The sequence below is a fragment of the Mustela lutreola genome, chromosome 12 (genome assembly GCF_030435805.1).
Source record: "Mustela lutreola isolate mMusLut2 chromosome 12, mMusLut2.pri, whole genome shotgun sequence".
NCBI lineage: Eukaryota > Metazoa > Chordata > Mammalia > Carnivora > Mustelidae > Mustela > Mustela lutreola.
The window spans coordinates 83,884,550-83,897,488 of NC_081301.1; the positions used below are offsets into that span (position 1 = coordinate 83,884,550).

Consider the following 12,939-nt stretch of genomic DNA (forward strand, 5'->3'; position numbering starts at 1 on the left):
CTTTATTGAAACTGTTACTGAGAACCCCAAGAGACCATATCTCCAAATCCTGGAGGAGAACACACTGAAATCGACAAAGAACAAAGGGGTCTGAATCCTGCCTTATCACGGTTCTAATCCCTAGAATAATTACTGCATTGTTTTATAAAAATTAATACTTATACTTCAAGTGATAGGTATAGAGGAGTTCTAGATTAGATAACTATTTTTTGTATTTATCAGTTCTCATTAAAAAATCCATAGCCCTTTACACACTCCTATGAATCTAGTTCTTTTCTTTCTTGGAAATGCCTTAGTCGACCAAGGATACCAGGCTAAAAGAACTCAGATACCTGTGTCAGTCAGGGCTGATCAGGAAACACTGGGCATTTTTACACTGGGTAATGTCAGAATAATTTACTCAAGGGACTTCACATAAAGAGGCAGGCAGGACTTGGAGAAACCAATAGGGAATAGTGCGGTGTTCTGAATTAGAAACCCTTAGATCTTTATTTTTATTTTTATTTTTTATTTATTTGACAGAGAGAGATATAACAAGTAGGCAGAGAGGCAGGCAGAGAGAGAGAGGAGGAAGCAGACTCCCCGCTGAACAGAGAGCCCAATGTGGGGCTCGATCCCAGGATCCCGGGATCATGACCTGAGCTGAAGGCAGAGGCCCCAACCCACTGAGCCACCCAGGTGTCCCAGAAACCCCTAGATCTAAGGGGTTGTGGGGCATGAGTGGGTACTGATGCCCATAAAGGACAATCCTCAGCAAGTCAGCCTTACGGCTACTGGACACTAGCTAGGATCTTTAGGCATTTAGCTAGTCCCCAGCGGTCCAGTGAGGAGGACACAGAGAAGAAATACTCCTTCTTTATTCTTTGGTATCTCAATGATCTCCTACTTGAACCTTCCATTGGCCTAATCCAATGGGAAGCTAGAGGACAAAGGAGTCTGTTGATACAGTCCTTAGAGGTCAGGTTTCTGGGATACATAGCAGGGAGGAGGGTCAAAAAAAAAAAAGTAGAAGAAGATACTCAGCACAAAAGCCAGTGTGTGTGTGTGTGTGTGTGTGTGTGTGTGTGTGTGTATCACCTTTTTAATAGTTACTATTTGGGGATACATTTCACTAATTCATCTATATAAGCAATCAAGGTTGATAATCTAATTACTGTAAGATGTAGCAGATATAGATCTTTTAAGATTTATTTATTTGACAGACAGAGATCACAAGTAGGCAGAGGGGCAGAGAGAGAGAGGGGGGGGGAAGCAGGCTCCCTGCTGAGCAAAGAGACTCATCGATGAGGGGCTCGATCCCAGGACCCTGAGATCATGACCCGAGCCAAAGGCAGAGGCTTAACCCACTGAGCCACCCAGGCGCCCCCTAACAAATATTTTATACCCCAAACTACACTGGAAATCTCCATATCTCTTCTTGCCTCTTGCCTCTCTATCTTGGTAAAGGCAACCCAACTTATAACGTGCAGGGTTTCATAAAAACAGTAAATTCACAGGTGCTTTGACAATGCACAGGAGGGTATCTAGCTCAGATGAGGGAGGTGAGAGAAGGCATCATGGGGAAGTCAGAGGAGCCAGAGGGGGAGGAGGGATCACACAGGTGCAAATGGGTAGAAGGCTGTATTGTTGCAGCACATGAAGGGAACTCCACAAGTCCTGCAGGGATGATCAATACAGTGGGAGAGGAAGGGACACATGGGGCAGAGCAGGCTTACTAATGAGGGAGGAGTGGGGGACAGAATGTCCTGTAGTTTCAAAAAAAAAAATGTCACGACATTAAAGAATTTTTAAAAAAATCTATATATTTATATATTTTATTTATTTATATTTAATTTTAATTTATATAATTACATATTATTTTTAGAATATAGAAAATGTTTATAAATTATTTATTTATAAAAATAATTTATTTTATAATGTATATTTTATATTTATAAATTATTTCTAGAGCGGGTTGGGGTGAGCCTAGAGACAGGGAAACCACTGAGGAGATTTTACAAGGAGGCAGGTGGGAGAAGAGACAAACCAACAGACAGCTCGAGTGGAGGGAGGGATGGAGGCGTGTGAGTCTCGGGCAAGATACTGAAGAGGAGGACTAACATGCTGAGGAAGGCAGGGCTGGTAACCAGCGGCTGGTGAGGGTGGGCTGCTTTCTTGGCTGAGAGAAGCCTTTACCGGCTCTATTCCAACTTCTTGTGAGGCCCCAGACCCAGCCACTTTCCAGAATCGAGAAGATAGGTCAAAAAATTCTACGGATCTCAAAGTATTGCATCATGACGCCACGTGACAAACAGATTTTCTAAAATATTTACGGTGTGTTCCTTCCTGGACATAGAGTGTATGCTTATTAAAAATAAAAAAAGGGTCAGGTATTTTTCACAACTATCTGCTTTAGGTACATTAAGCCTCTAGCATGTACAATTGTAGTCAATGTCATGTGAATTCATTTGATAATCACAGATTAAGTAACTACTGTGTAGTCTGTTATAATGCTCTTTTGCAAAAAGACTAGAGGAAAAATATTGGAAATATTTGGAAAAATAAATCGGCCACTGATACTGGCTCTGCTCGTCTTTGGCAGATTTTTTTCTGAACTATTTAGCTATAAGATAATTTTATCTGAAGTGTTTGGCTAAATCCTGGGTATAAAGGAATAAGGCTCCTATGGAAAAATGTTTCTTCAGGTACTCTATTTTTTTTTTTTTAATTCCATTCATTGTTTTTTAGTTGTTTGGTTGAGTTGTGTAAGTTCTTCATATTTTTTTTTTTATATTTACCCCTGAATGGATACAGCATTTGCAAATATCTTCCCCCATTAAATAGGCTGTTTTTTTGTTTTGTGGATGGTTTCCTTTGCTTTGCAAAATTTTTTATTTTGGGATAGTCACAATAGTTTAATTTTGCTTTTGTTTCCTTTGCCTTAGGAGACACACCTAGAAAAATGTCACTAAGGCCGATGTCAGAGAAATTACTGTTTAACAGGTTTTTGTCTAGGAATTTTATTGTCTCAGGTCCCACATGTGGGTCCATTTCGAGTTTATTTTTGTGTTTCACTCTTTTGCATGTGGCTGTTGAGTTTCCCCACTACCATTTGTTGAAGAGACTGTCTTTTTCCCACTGTATATTCTTGGCACCTAGGTCATAGGTTAATTGACCATAAAAGCGTGTGTTTATTTCCAGGCTCTTAGGTTCAGTTCCATTGTTCTCGGTGTCTATTTTTGTGACAGGGCAATAGTGTTTTGATGACTATAGCTTTGTAGTATGTCTTGAAATTTCAGATGTGATACCTCCAGCTTTGTTCTTTTTCAAGGATTGCTTTGGCTCTTTGGGTTTTTTGGTTGTTGTCGTTGTTCTTAGTTCCATGCAAATTTTAGGATTATTTGTTTTAGTTCTGTGAAAAATGTTAGTATTTTGATAGGGATGGCATTAAATCTGAAGATTGCTTTGAGAAGACATACATACAGCCAAAAGATAAAACATACTCACCATCACAAATCATTGGGGAAATACAAATTCAAACCACAGAGAAATATCACTCTGTACCTGTCAGGACGGCTAAAATCAAAAAGACAAAAAGTACCAAGTGTTGGCGAGGATGCGGAGAAATAGGAACCCTTGTGAACTACTGGTGGGAATGCAAACTGGGCCAGCCACTGTGGAAGACAGTATGCAGGTTCCTCAAACAATTAAAAATAGAATTACCATATGATCCAGTAATTGCACATCTGGGTATTTACCCAAAGAAAATGACAGCACTAATTCGAAAAGATACATGTACCTCTATGTTCACTGAAGCATTATCCACAATAGCCAAAATATGGAAGTAGCACAAGTGTCCACTGACAGATGGATGAAGAAGATGTCATACAGATGTGCACACGCATGCGCGTGCGCGCGCGCGCGCACACACACACACACACACACACACATAGACACACACAGGAATATTATTCTGCCATAAAAAAGAATGAAACCTTACAATTTGCAACAACTTAGATGGACCTGGAGAGTATTATGCTAATAAGTGAATTAAGTCGGAGGAAGAAAAATATCTTATGATTTCCCTCATGTGGAATTTAACAAACAAAAGAACAAAGAAAAAAAAAAGAGACAAACAAGAAACCAGACTCTTAAATATGGAAAACAAACTGGTGGTTGCCAAAGGGGAGGCAGGTAAAGGCGATGGGCAAAATAGATAAAGGGAATTAAGAGTGCGCTTCTACTGAAGAGCACTGAGAGATGTATGGAAGTGTTGAATTGTTAAAGTGTACACCAGGAACTAATTTAGCACTGTATGTTAATTGTACTTGAATTTAAAAAATTTACATAAATAAATAATGCTTCTAACTGTTAAGGTTATATAGATCGAAAGAGAAGGTCATAGATCTAGTTTCTTTCCCCTCTAGAATCGAGTTAAAATATTTCCTTTATATTTAGAAAACACTGGTTACACTCATTGGCTTTGCTTGGGAACACGGTCTCCTGAAAACAGCCCTCATCTGCAGGTAAGAGGAAGAGAAGGCCACGCACACTTTGGTTTCTACAATATGGTGACATTCTTAAAACCAGAAAGGACATGTACAAGGAGACTAAAGAACCAGAAAAAATGTGTTTCCATCTGCTCTGCTTAAATCTTCCTGAAAATAGAGATCAGAAAGAAAAATGAAAAAAAGATTAATTCCTTTTAAAAAATGAGTCTTCTACCTATGGATTGGTTCATTTTCAAAAGGAATTAGATTCTGGGCCCACATATCACCCATTCAAGATACAATGTGCGCTCTCACCTCCCACTAAATACGTTGCTATGACTTTTAAATGGAGGGAACATTTAACAAGAAGCAACCTAGGGAAGGGAAGATCTAACACAGACATCAATAATTCATTTATCAGAAATAGGAGTAGTGGTATGAAATGCCAGGAGACTCTTTCATTTGTAGGGAGGCATTTTCTATTTTAAGCTTAGAACAATACAGTCACCTTTACTCGACAAGCTAATACGAACGCAGGCAAAGCTAAACGGAAGGACAGCTTTTATGGTCTCCTCTGCTGAGGCTATTTCTTTATGCACCTCTTATGCGGGATGTGAAAGGGTGACAAAAAATGAATTTTTATAACTTTTGTACTTCTGCAGTGATTTCCGTCACCCAATAAATAGCTTTAGCACTAGAAATGTAATCATGTCAGTCTAAAAGAGATGACTGACATGGAGTTTTGAGGGTGCTTTCTCTCGTTGTACTAAAACCCACCCAGCATTAGAGCTTCTCAAGTCATCTACCAATTAAATCCATTAGGTCAGAGCCCAAGTTTTTTCATCCCGTAACCCCTAAGCTTGTAGCACAGAGCCATTCACAAAGCAGGATCTCGCGGAGTGCCGTGGAATGAATGAACAGATGTAGCTAAGCAGGAAATTATTCCAGATACGCTCTGGAGCCCACTGGTCAGATCACACAAAGAGGAGGTGTTCACACAGCAGATGCCTGAACCGCCTCATTCTGACAACGATTAGAAATTTCTCCCCTTCGCTATCTGGCACCAGATTCAAAGACTTATGCGCTGCTCCAGGAGGTGGGAAATGGAACTACAGAAAATCAGATTTACTGTAGACTAAGTGAGTCACGCTCTTGCCACCTCAGGCAGCAGAAAAACCTACCGAAACCACTACCCTCGGAGATAGAGACCTCTAAGTCTTACATTAAATCTGAAATAGTCATAGGTACATATATTTGAGGTGACCATGATTTTCAATTAATTATTTATCAAGAAGTAGATAGAGGAATAGAACACATAATTTATAGTAACAGCTGTAATCATAATTATAAATTATCTAGCACCTAATACGTAGTCAGTTGTACGTCTGGTGTTTTAGGTATTTTACTGCTAAATTATAATAATTTAAGAGATAAAAACAACAACAAAAAGGAGGAAACCTTAAAGGACTCAGGCCCAAAGATTATAAAGCTGATTCAGGAGGTCCTAAACTAAGCGTCAGCTCTTCTGAACTACAAAGTCACTGTTAATTTCCTGGTGCCAAGTGACTTCTATTCCAACAGAATTATCTAGCTTAAAGACAGATTCATCAATCACACCTATAATTATGGTCTAATGAGCAGAGAGGATATCTTAACCCCAAATGCCAGAATACATGGCTTGCGTTTGGCCAAGAAAAAATCAGGGGGCACTCCTCAGAGGAGGTGAAGGGACATCTGTTGTCCCAGGTCACGCTCCTAGAACAGAGGTAGGGAATGCTGGTAGGGTACCTCTGGAAATGCTGTATTTCACTGTCAAGACTACAAAGGCAAGCCCCTATCAGGAACAATGCCCATGTGCTCCGAGAACCAAACCCACGCCACACTCAATGAACCTTGGATCATACTTGGAAGGGGTTAAAACAGGGCACACCAGAGTAAGCCAGAGCGAGCAGAACCATGGCCATGCTTCTTGAGAACAGGTCTTGGAGAGGGCCAAGGAATCCTCGCAAAGGATATGTTTCCTCAAAGGCAGCCTGTAAAAAGCCATTCAAGCCAACACTCCAAGAGCTGTCTCTGTGAAGCAGAGCCTCTGTGGTTCGCAATGTTAGTCACACGTCTGACACACCCTGGGAAACAGTCACCATCACCACAGAGAGTTTCAGTGCAAAAACTCGCCCCATGTGAATTCAGACAAGATGGCCCATAGGATATGATTTGTTTCTGGTTTCTACCTGTAGCTGCTCTTGCCCCTCAATACCCTGCCCCAAAATACCCTGGGTGTGAACATGATGGAGTCTTTCCTGTAGCTTCCCTGTCCCTCTTTGCTCTCTACAAATGTTGGTGGAATAAAGCAAACTCATGGATATAGTATCATACAGTTCTCCTTAAGGCTTGCCTCAGAAACACAGATTTCTCCCGATACCACTGAGGTACTGGAGAGCAGTGTTAGCATCATGTGAAATTTACATGGGTCGACGCACAATTTGGTCCTAGAAACTCTCAGTGAATGTAGAAAACGCACCGCCCTGGGAATACAAACTTGCACAACTACACACCCGAGCAGTGCCGTGCTCCACACTTGTCCACACTTGAAGCTGCTACTTCCTGATTTCGAGGACCTCACCTTCCACCTTAGGGTAACTGGTAAGTTGCCATGATTCCCAAGGCTGCCATGATTCCCGCCCCAAGGGGGGCGGCAGGAGGAGGTGTCCTCCACTTTATTTCATTTTCCCCTCTCCTCTCAACTGATTAATTTTTCTCCCTATTCTTCGTTCTTTTTCAAAATTTTCATCTCTTTCCCCCCCTCCTTTTTTTCTCTTGCACACAAAGCGGCAGCCGTGGGAGTAGGATCGGACGGAATGTGCACACACTTCCACAAGCAAACTTCAGGTGTTTTTCTAGATAAAGTGGTGCATTTATTACAGTTTTACATATCTCATAACCATTTAATATGGGTACAACCAAGTTGGTTTTTTTTTTTTTTTTCAATAGGTCCCTACCATTTTTTGTGTGTGCATCACCAATGAAGTCTTTGAGGGCTGAGCTCAAATTTCACAGTCTTATTACTTGGCGGTTTTAGATTTTGCAGAGCACAAGTATTTTTAGGGAGGCCTATGTTTGCAGAGCGCAAGTATTGTTTAGGGAGGCCTGCTGTTATTCATAACAGCAGAATGATCTGCATAGCGAAACTTATCAGTGGTGACTTTTTGGTATTGAAACTTCAAGCTTTGGGGCACCTGGGTGTCTCAGTGGGTTAAAGCCTCTGCCTTCAACTCAGGTCATGGTCTTAGGGTCCTGAGATCGAGCCCTGCGTTGGGGGGAGGCTGTTTCCTCCTCTCTCTCTCTCTGCCTGACTCCCTGACTACTTGTGATCTCTGTCTGTCAAATAAATAAATAAAATCCTAAAAAAAAAAAAAAAAAAAAAAGAAGCTTCAAGCTTCTTTATCAGTGTTTCAGGCTAGTTCACAAATTACGTTAAATACATTAGTTCACATTGACTCACATTATAACCCTTGGTGTGACAGTCACTATTAACTTTAAACAGTGTAATCTGGACAGCAATGGCCAGGACTGAGAGAAAGCTATCCAGTTTAATTCAGACTCCTTTGGTTTTTTGTTTAGAAGGCTCTGAAAAATTCTATCAAAATCAATTTATGCACTAATGCTTTTACCGCTGAATCTGATCTGTAACGTTTACTGAATTATTAGCTCACGGCACGCTTTCCACAGTAACTTTCTTGAGGCTTCTTTGGAGATGGTGAAATGAGGGAAAGAAGACAAAGAAGAAACCCACATGCAGTCACAATTATCTAGGTCAGATGATTTTAGCTAAACTTACTGAGTTCGTTAATCAGATCATACTTGCTGAGAAATTTTTTCCTGAAGAAAAACACAGGCTGGAAATCGTACGTAAAAAATGGGTAAAACACCCCTTTTTGCTCCTTCTGAGATTCCAGACTAAAACATGGAAGTAAACATCAAAATGATTGCATTTCAATCATAGCATTATCCTGGAGGAGGTTTGCAGTAAAAGGAAAAAAGCTAATGGGATCTAGAGATTAGAAATATCTACTAATCCTTTAAAGAATTTGGGTCATCTTAAGCAAGAAAAACCATTCCCATTTACTTTCTGAAGAATGTTAAGATATTCCATGGTATCAAATGGATGTGTGTTTTCATCTGCTCTCACAAGAACGACTGTACTGACTGGAGAGAGGAAAAGTGCTCAGATGGGTTTCTATGACTCTTGAATGTGCAGATAAGAAAGGTAATGGGTTCTGTACATGGTGAGCCTTATAGGTATTTCACATCTATTAGTGGAAAACACAGTCACTACAGAATAGAAGAACAGAGCAGCTAATAAGAAAGCCCCGGCGGAGACCTCAAGCAAAGGAGTCAACCCAATTTGTTGAATTTAACCCAATAAAGTAACTTTTGGGGGGTACATTTTGTTTTGCCTTTCGCTTTAGACCCCATCCCCCAAAACGGTTCAGGGGCCAATTACCTCATGAGAGGTAGTATTCCCCAGCTGTGCTCTCAAGATATGGAAATGCTGAGTCATTCCCCAGGGTTCTCTCTGTGACCATTCTTACCATGGAGACCACCCCCTTTTGATTACCCAGAAGCTTCTGTGGAAAGACCCCTGTTCACCTTGGAGCAAATTTACAGATCATTTGTTACCAAGGCTTTCTAAGGAAATACTTCCCTCAGCAAGAGTGGAAAACAAAAATCCTTGGCAGCCACAGGCCACCCACCCTTCAGCTGGGCCTTACTTGTTCTCGTTGCTTGCATCGTATCGAGGCATTGGGTCCAGATCATTCCCATTCACGTCACAACTCGCCAGGGCATCCTACAGCCACAGAGGAGAGAGCAAGAGGAGGAGACAGACGTTTAGTAATTAGCCATTAACCTGAAGGCTCATGCATTCTTAAACACATTTCTGCAAGAGAGTAATTAGATTAAATAATACATTCATGGTTCGGTGGTGTCAGGATGCCTTGTTCAGTAATAATCACTGTTGTATTTTTTTCCTTAAGGTGAAGACATACTCTCCACAGACCAAGGAAGAACCCAGACGATTGTTGCCAACACATTTTCGCTCATCTCTGGAACTGACCTCTCACCCAATTCCTCTGAAGAGGTCCCCAGGGACCACCAAGTATTCTTGGACTCTCTAGAAGCCAAGTGATTTATTTTCCAGGGATTCTCTCTCTATTTCTTGCTTCATTTCTGGAGTGTGTACATTCCTGGTAATTCAAAGATTTTGGAAGATAATTCACAAATAACTGGCCAGCCAATTAAAAATCAGTATTAGAAATTTATTATATTGGGTTATCGTCGTATCTCCATCAGGCAAGAGTTGTCTGGTTCCAGATGTTGTAACTATTATAGACGAGTCTGTAATTCAGACTTTTTACTAATAACCAGTGACCCTCTGCCCCAACCAAAATAAAGAACACAGTTTTATTGTAGGTCAAGGCTTCGGAATGAGGCAAAAGCATCTGTGAAGCCAAAGCTGGGTCTGTCTGCTTTTAAAAGTGATTGTGAAACATCTCTGGATTCCCACATTTCTTTCTTTCGATTTTCTAAATTTCCAAAAACAAATTACTGGCTTATACTTTTACTCCAATTTAAATCACAGTAGGTAGGACTAATTTAGAAAGTTTTGTATTTTCTAATGCTTTAGGGTATCTCCTGATTTCAGTTTTAGTGAAAGTCAATGCTATCTTTGTTTTCTAGCTTTAGGGCTCTGGTTTCTGGAAATAAGGTGTAGTACCGAAGAGTCTGATAGTGGGAGAAATTACGCAAAATCCACTGGACCTACAAAGGTGGTAGGTAAGTCCCTGCTTCTCATACAAAGGTGGCCCCACAGGCCACCCCCCCGTCCTGCCATACTGGTCGCTAGAGCATGAATGGTATCAAGTGTAACCGACTAATTTTACTTGCAAGGAAAGAGAGGCTTAAGACAGGCTAAATAACTTGGCCAAAGGCATGAAGCATACCAGCCTGTGGAACCAAGACTTGAACCCAGGCCATGTGCCCCTGACCCCATCCAATGTGCTTTTCTCTATACTTCACCGGATCCAACATGGGACAACTGACAATCATTGGTACTGCTCACCACACAGTTATGTTCTAGAGAATTCTGTTTCAAGGGAGGGTAAAAATGAAAAGGTCAAAGAATACAATCACAATTAGGTTAAAGCTGTCTGTGTTTCATCAAATACATTTCTAGCTTGTGTGGGGGGGGGGGGCAGGAACACCCCCAAAAAACCGACACTGTGTATGACCAGAAAGACTTCTCTGCTGGGAGAGAGGTCCCCACAATTCTGTTCTTTATTCGACCTGGGCTCACTCACTGCAGCCGTCAGGCCCTGGCTTCTACCGTTATCAAGAGAGGAGACAAACAGAAATTTCTTTTTAGCTCTCAAATTCTACTCTATGAATGCCTGTGTGTGCTTGGAGGCAGGGTGAGAGCAGCCACTCAAACATTTTGTTCAAATGAGAAGGAAATGAATTTGCAGTTCCTTCTTTCTCTCTCTCTTTTTAACCTTAGGGAAAAATCATCTAATTTAGCGGAAATTGTTTCAGTATGTCATTGTAAAAAATTAATTTGTTAAGTTTCTTGGCTGAATGTTTGACACGAAACGGCTGACAGGCTGGAAGACTGTGAGGAAAGATTCAAGTGTGAGGGGACGCTGGGGGGTTCGTGTGGAGGAAGGTCTCCGTGGGTCAGAAATATGGGTCACTGTGAGCCAGTGGGAGTTTCCCAGGCACCAAAGAAGTGGCTTGGAGGTGTTTTATTTGCAAAGATAAAGTGGAGTCTCTTCAAGAAAATTAATTTGAGAGTCAGTATCTTGAAAGAAGTGAGACTGAGCGAATGAGAAAGGAACACTGGAAACAATATGGCGGAGCTCTCTCTACGTGGTTTGAGAAGCTGGAGCAGTAGGTGAGAGAGAGAAAGAGAGGGAGAGGCGGAGGGAGTGGGGCCAGAGGAGACATGGAGGGGACACCCGTGGTGCCCAGAAACTAAACCTTCTCGTGCTGAGGGAGATGGAGATGAGGAGAGAGATTGGATTTCAAGAAGGCATCATATCCCTGTCTCTGAAATTTGGCTTTGAGGAAAAAGTTAGGTCCATTCTGAGTGAGCCCTGAACAAAATCCCCCAGGGCCGCTTTGTGTCCACTGAGGCAGCAAGCTTGCCGGGACGGGAAGTCGTCTGTGCCGTTGGGCAGGGGGAACCACGAGGCAGGGCCTGCCTCACCATTCTCTGCCAGCTCAGGCACAGGGTGGTGGGTGGGGCTGGCTGAAGTCACTCCTTTAATGACCATGAACGACAACATAGAAGACAAAAATCTGCAGAGACGGGGTCCTCCCTCTCATGTAGCTCAGGATTCCTTATGGGTCCCCTCCATAAACACGGGGCAAAGCTTCCCACCCCGACCTGTGACTTTCCTCCTTTGGGGTCAGTAAGACTCCTGCAAAGGGTAGCAAAGTAGACTTCACCATGATTTAGAGCTGCTTGTATTTTCAGGGATAGGAGAGGAAACTTTAAGTGGCTAGAAAATCACCGATTTTAAGAGAAAATTTTTCAGTATCAACAACAAATATAATTTAGGGACACTTGCCACAGCCCAGATTTTGGAATCAGGAAGGAAGGCGGGGTGAGGGGGTCGTTAAAGTGGCCTTCAGTGATATCAGTGTTTCTGGGTGGAAACAGTTGTCACAAGAGGTCTGAGGGGAAGTCAGAAAACGTGGGTGTGAGTGGGACCCATGGGATTTTCTGCCAAGCCGTCACAGGAATCAGAGTTATATTTGCAGATAACAGGGGATTGTTGCATGCTCTATATTTTACTTTTTTTTTTTTTTAAGGTTTTATTTATTTTTTGTCAGAGAGAAAGCCCAAGTAGGCAGAGTGGCAGGCAGAGGCAGAGAGAGAAACAGGCTCCCTGCTGAGCAAGGAGCCTGATGCAGGACTCCATCCCAGGACCTTGGGACCATGACCTGAGCTGAAGGCAGCTGCTTAACCGACTGAGGCCCCAGGTGTCCCCATGCTCTGTATTTTAGACAGAACACTAAGGTGTCAGGAAGTAAATTTGGAGCCGACAGAGAATGGCATACTGAGAGATAATTATGGCACTCTCAACTGAACTTAGAAAGCAGAAGCCAATGGAAGGAATGAGCTTAGAGCGTAGAGTTTAGAGAGATCATGGACACATTTCTTCTGGGAAGTAGATATCAATGGTGGTAGAGGGGACCCAGAGACCCAAGGGGCAGAAATTGACCCCAATGTTCTATGGGCCCTGGGTATCAAAACCAGGATGTTCAGTCAAAGTACTGAGTGTCAGCACTTTCCTTGCTCTGTGGTCTTGGGCTCATCTTATGTTCTCTTGGAGTCCTGGAATCACACTTCCTTCTTAAGAAAGGGAAGTGACTGCTTCTAGGATGAGTAGGAGGCTGATTACTATTA

The 12,939-nt window shown here is 42.0% G+C and overlaps 1 protein-coding gene across 3 annotated transcripts in view; it reads right to left on the bottom strand.

The window, feature by feature from the left end:
- The window catches only part of PCSK5 (proprotein convertase subtilisin/kexin type 5), a 452,950-nt gene that overhangs the window by 314,958 nt on the left and 125,053 nt on the right, over positions 1-12,939 (bottom strand). For all 3 annotated transcript variants that reach the window (XM_059143276.1, XM_059143274.1, XM_059143277.1), the window contains exon 5: positions 9,242-9,318. In XM_059143276.1, coding sequence (XP_058999259.1) covers positions 9,242-9,318 — 77 coding nt within the window. The remainder of the gene's footprint in view (positions 1-9,241; positions 9,319-12,939) is intronic.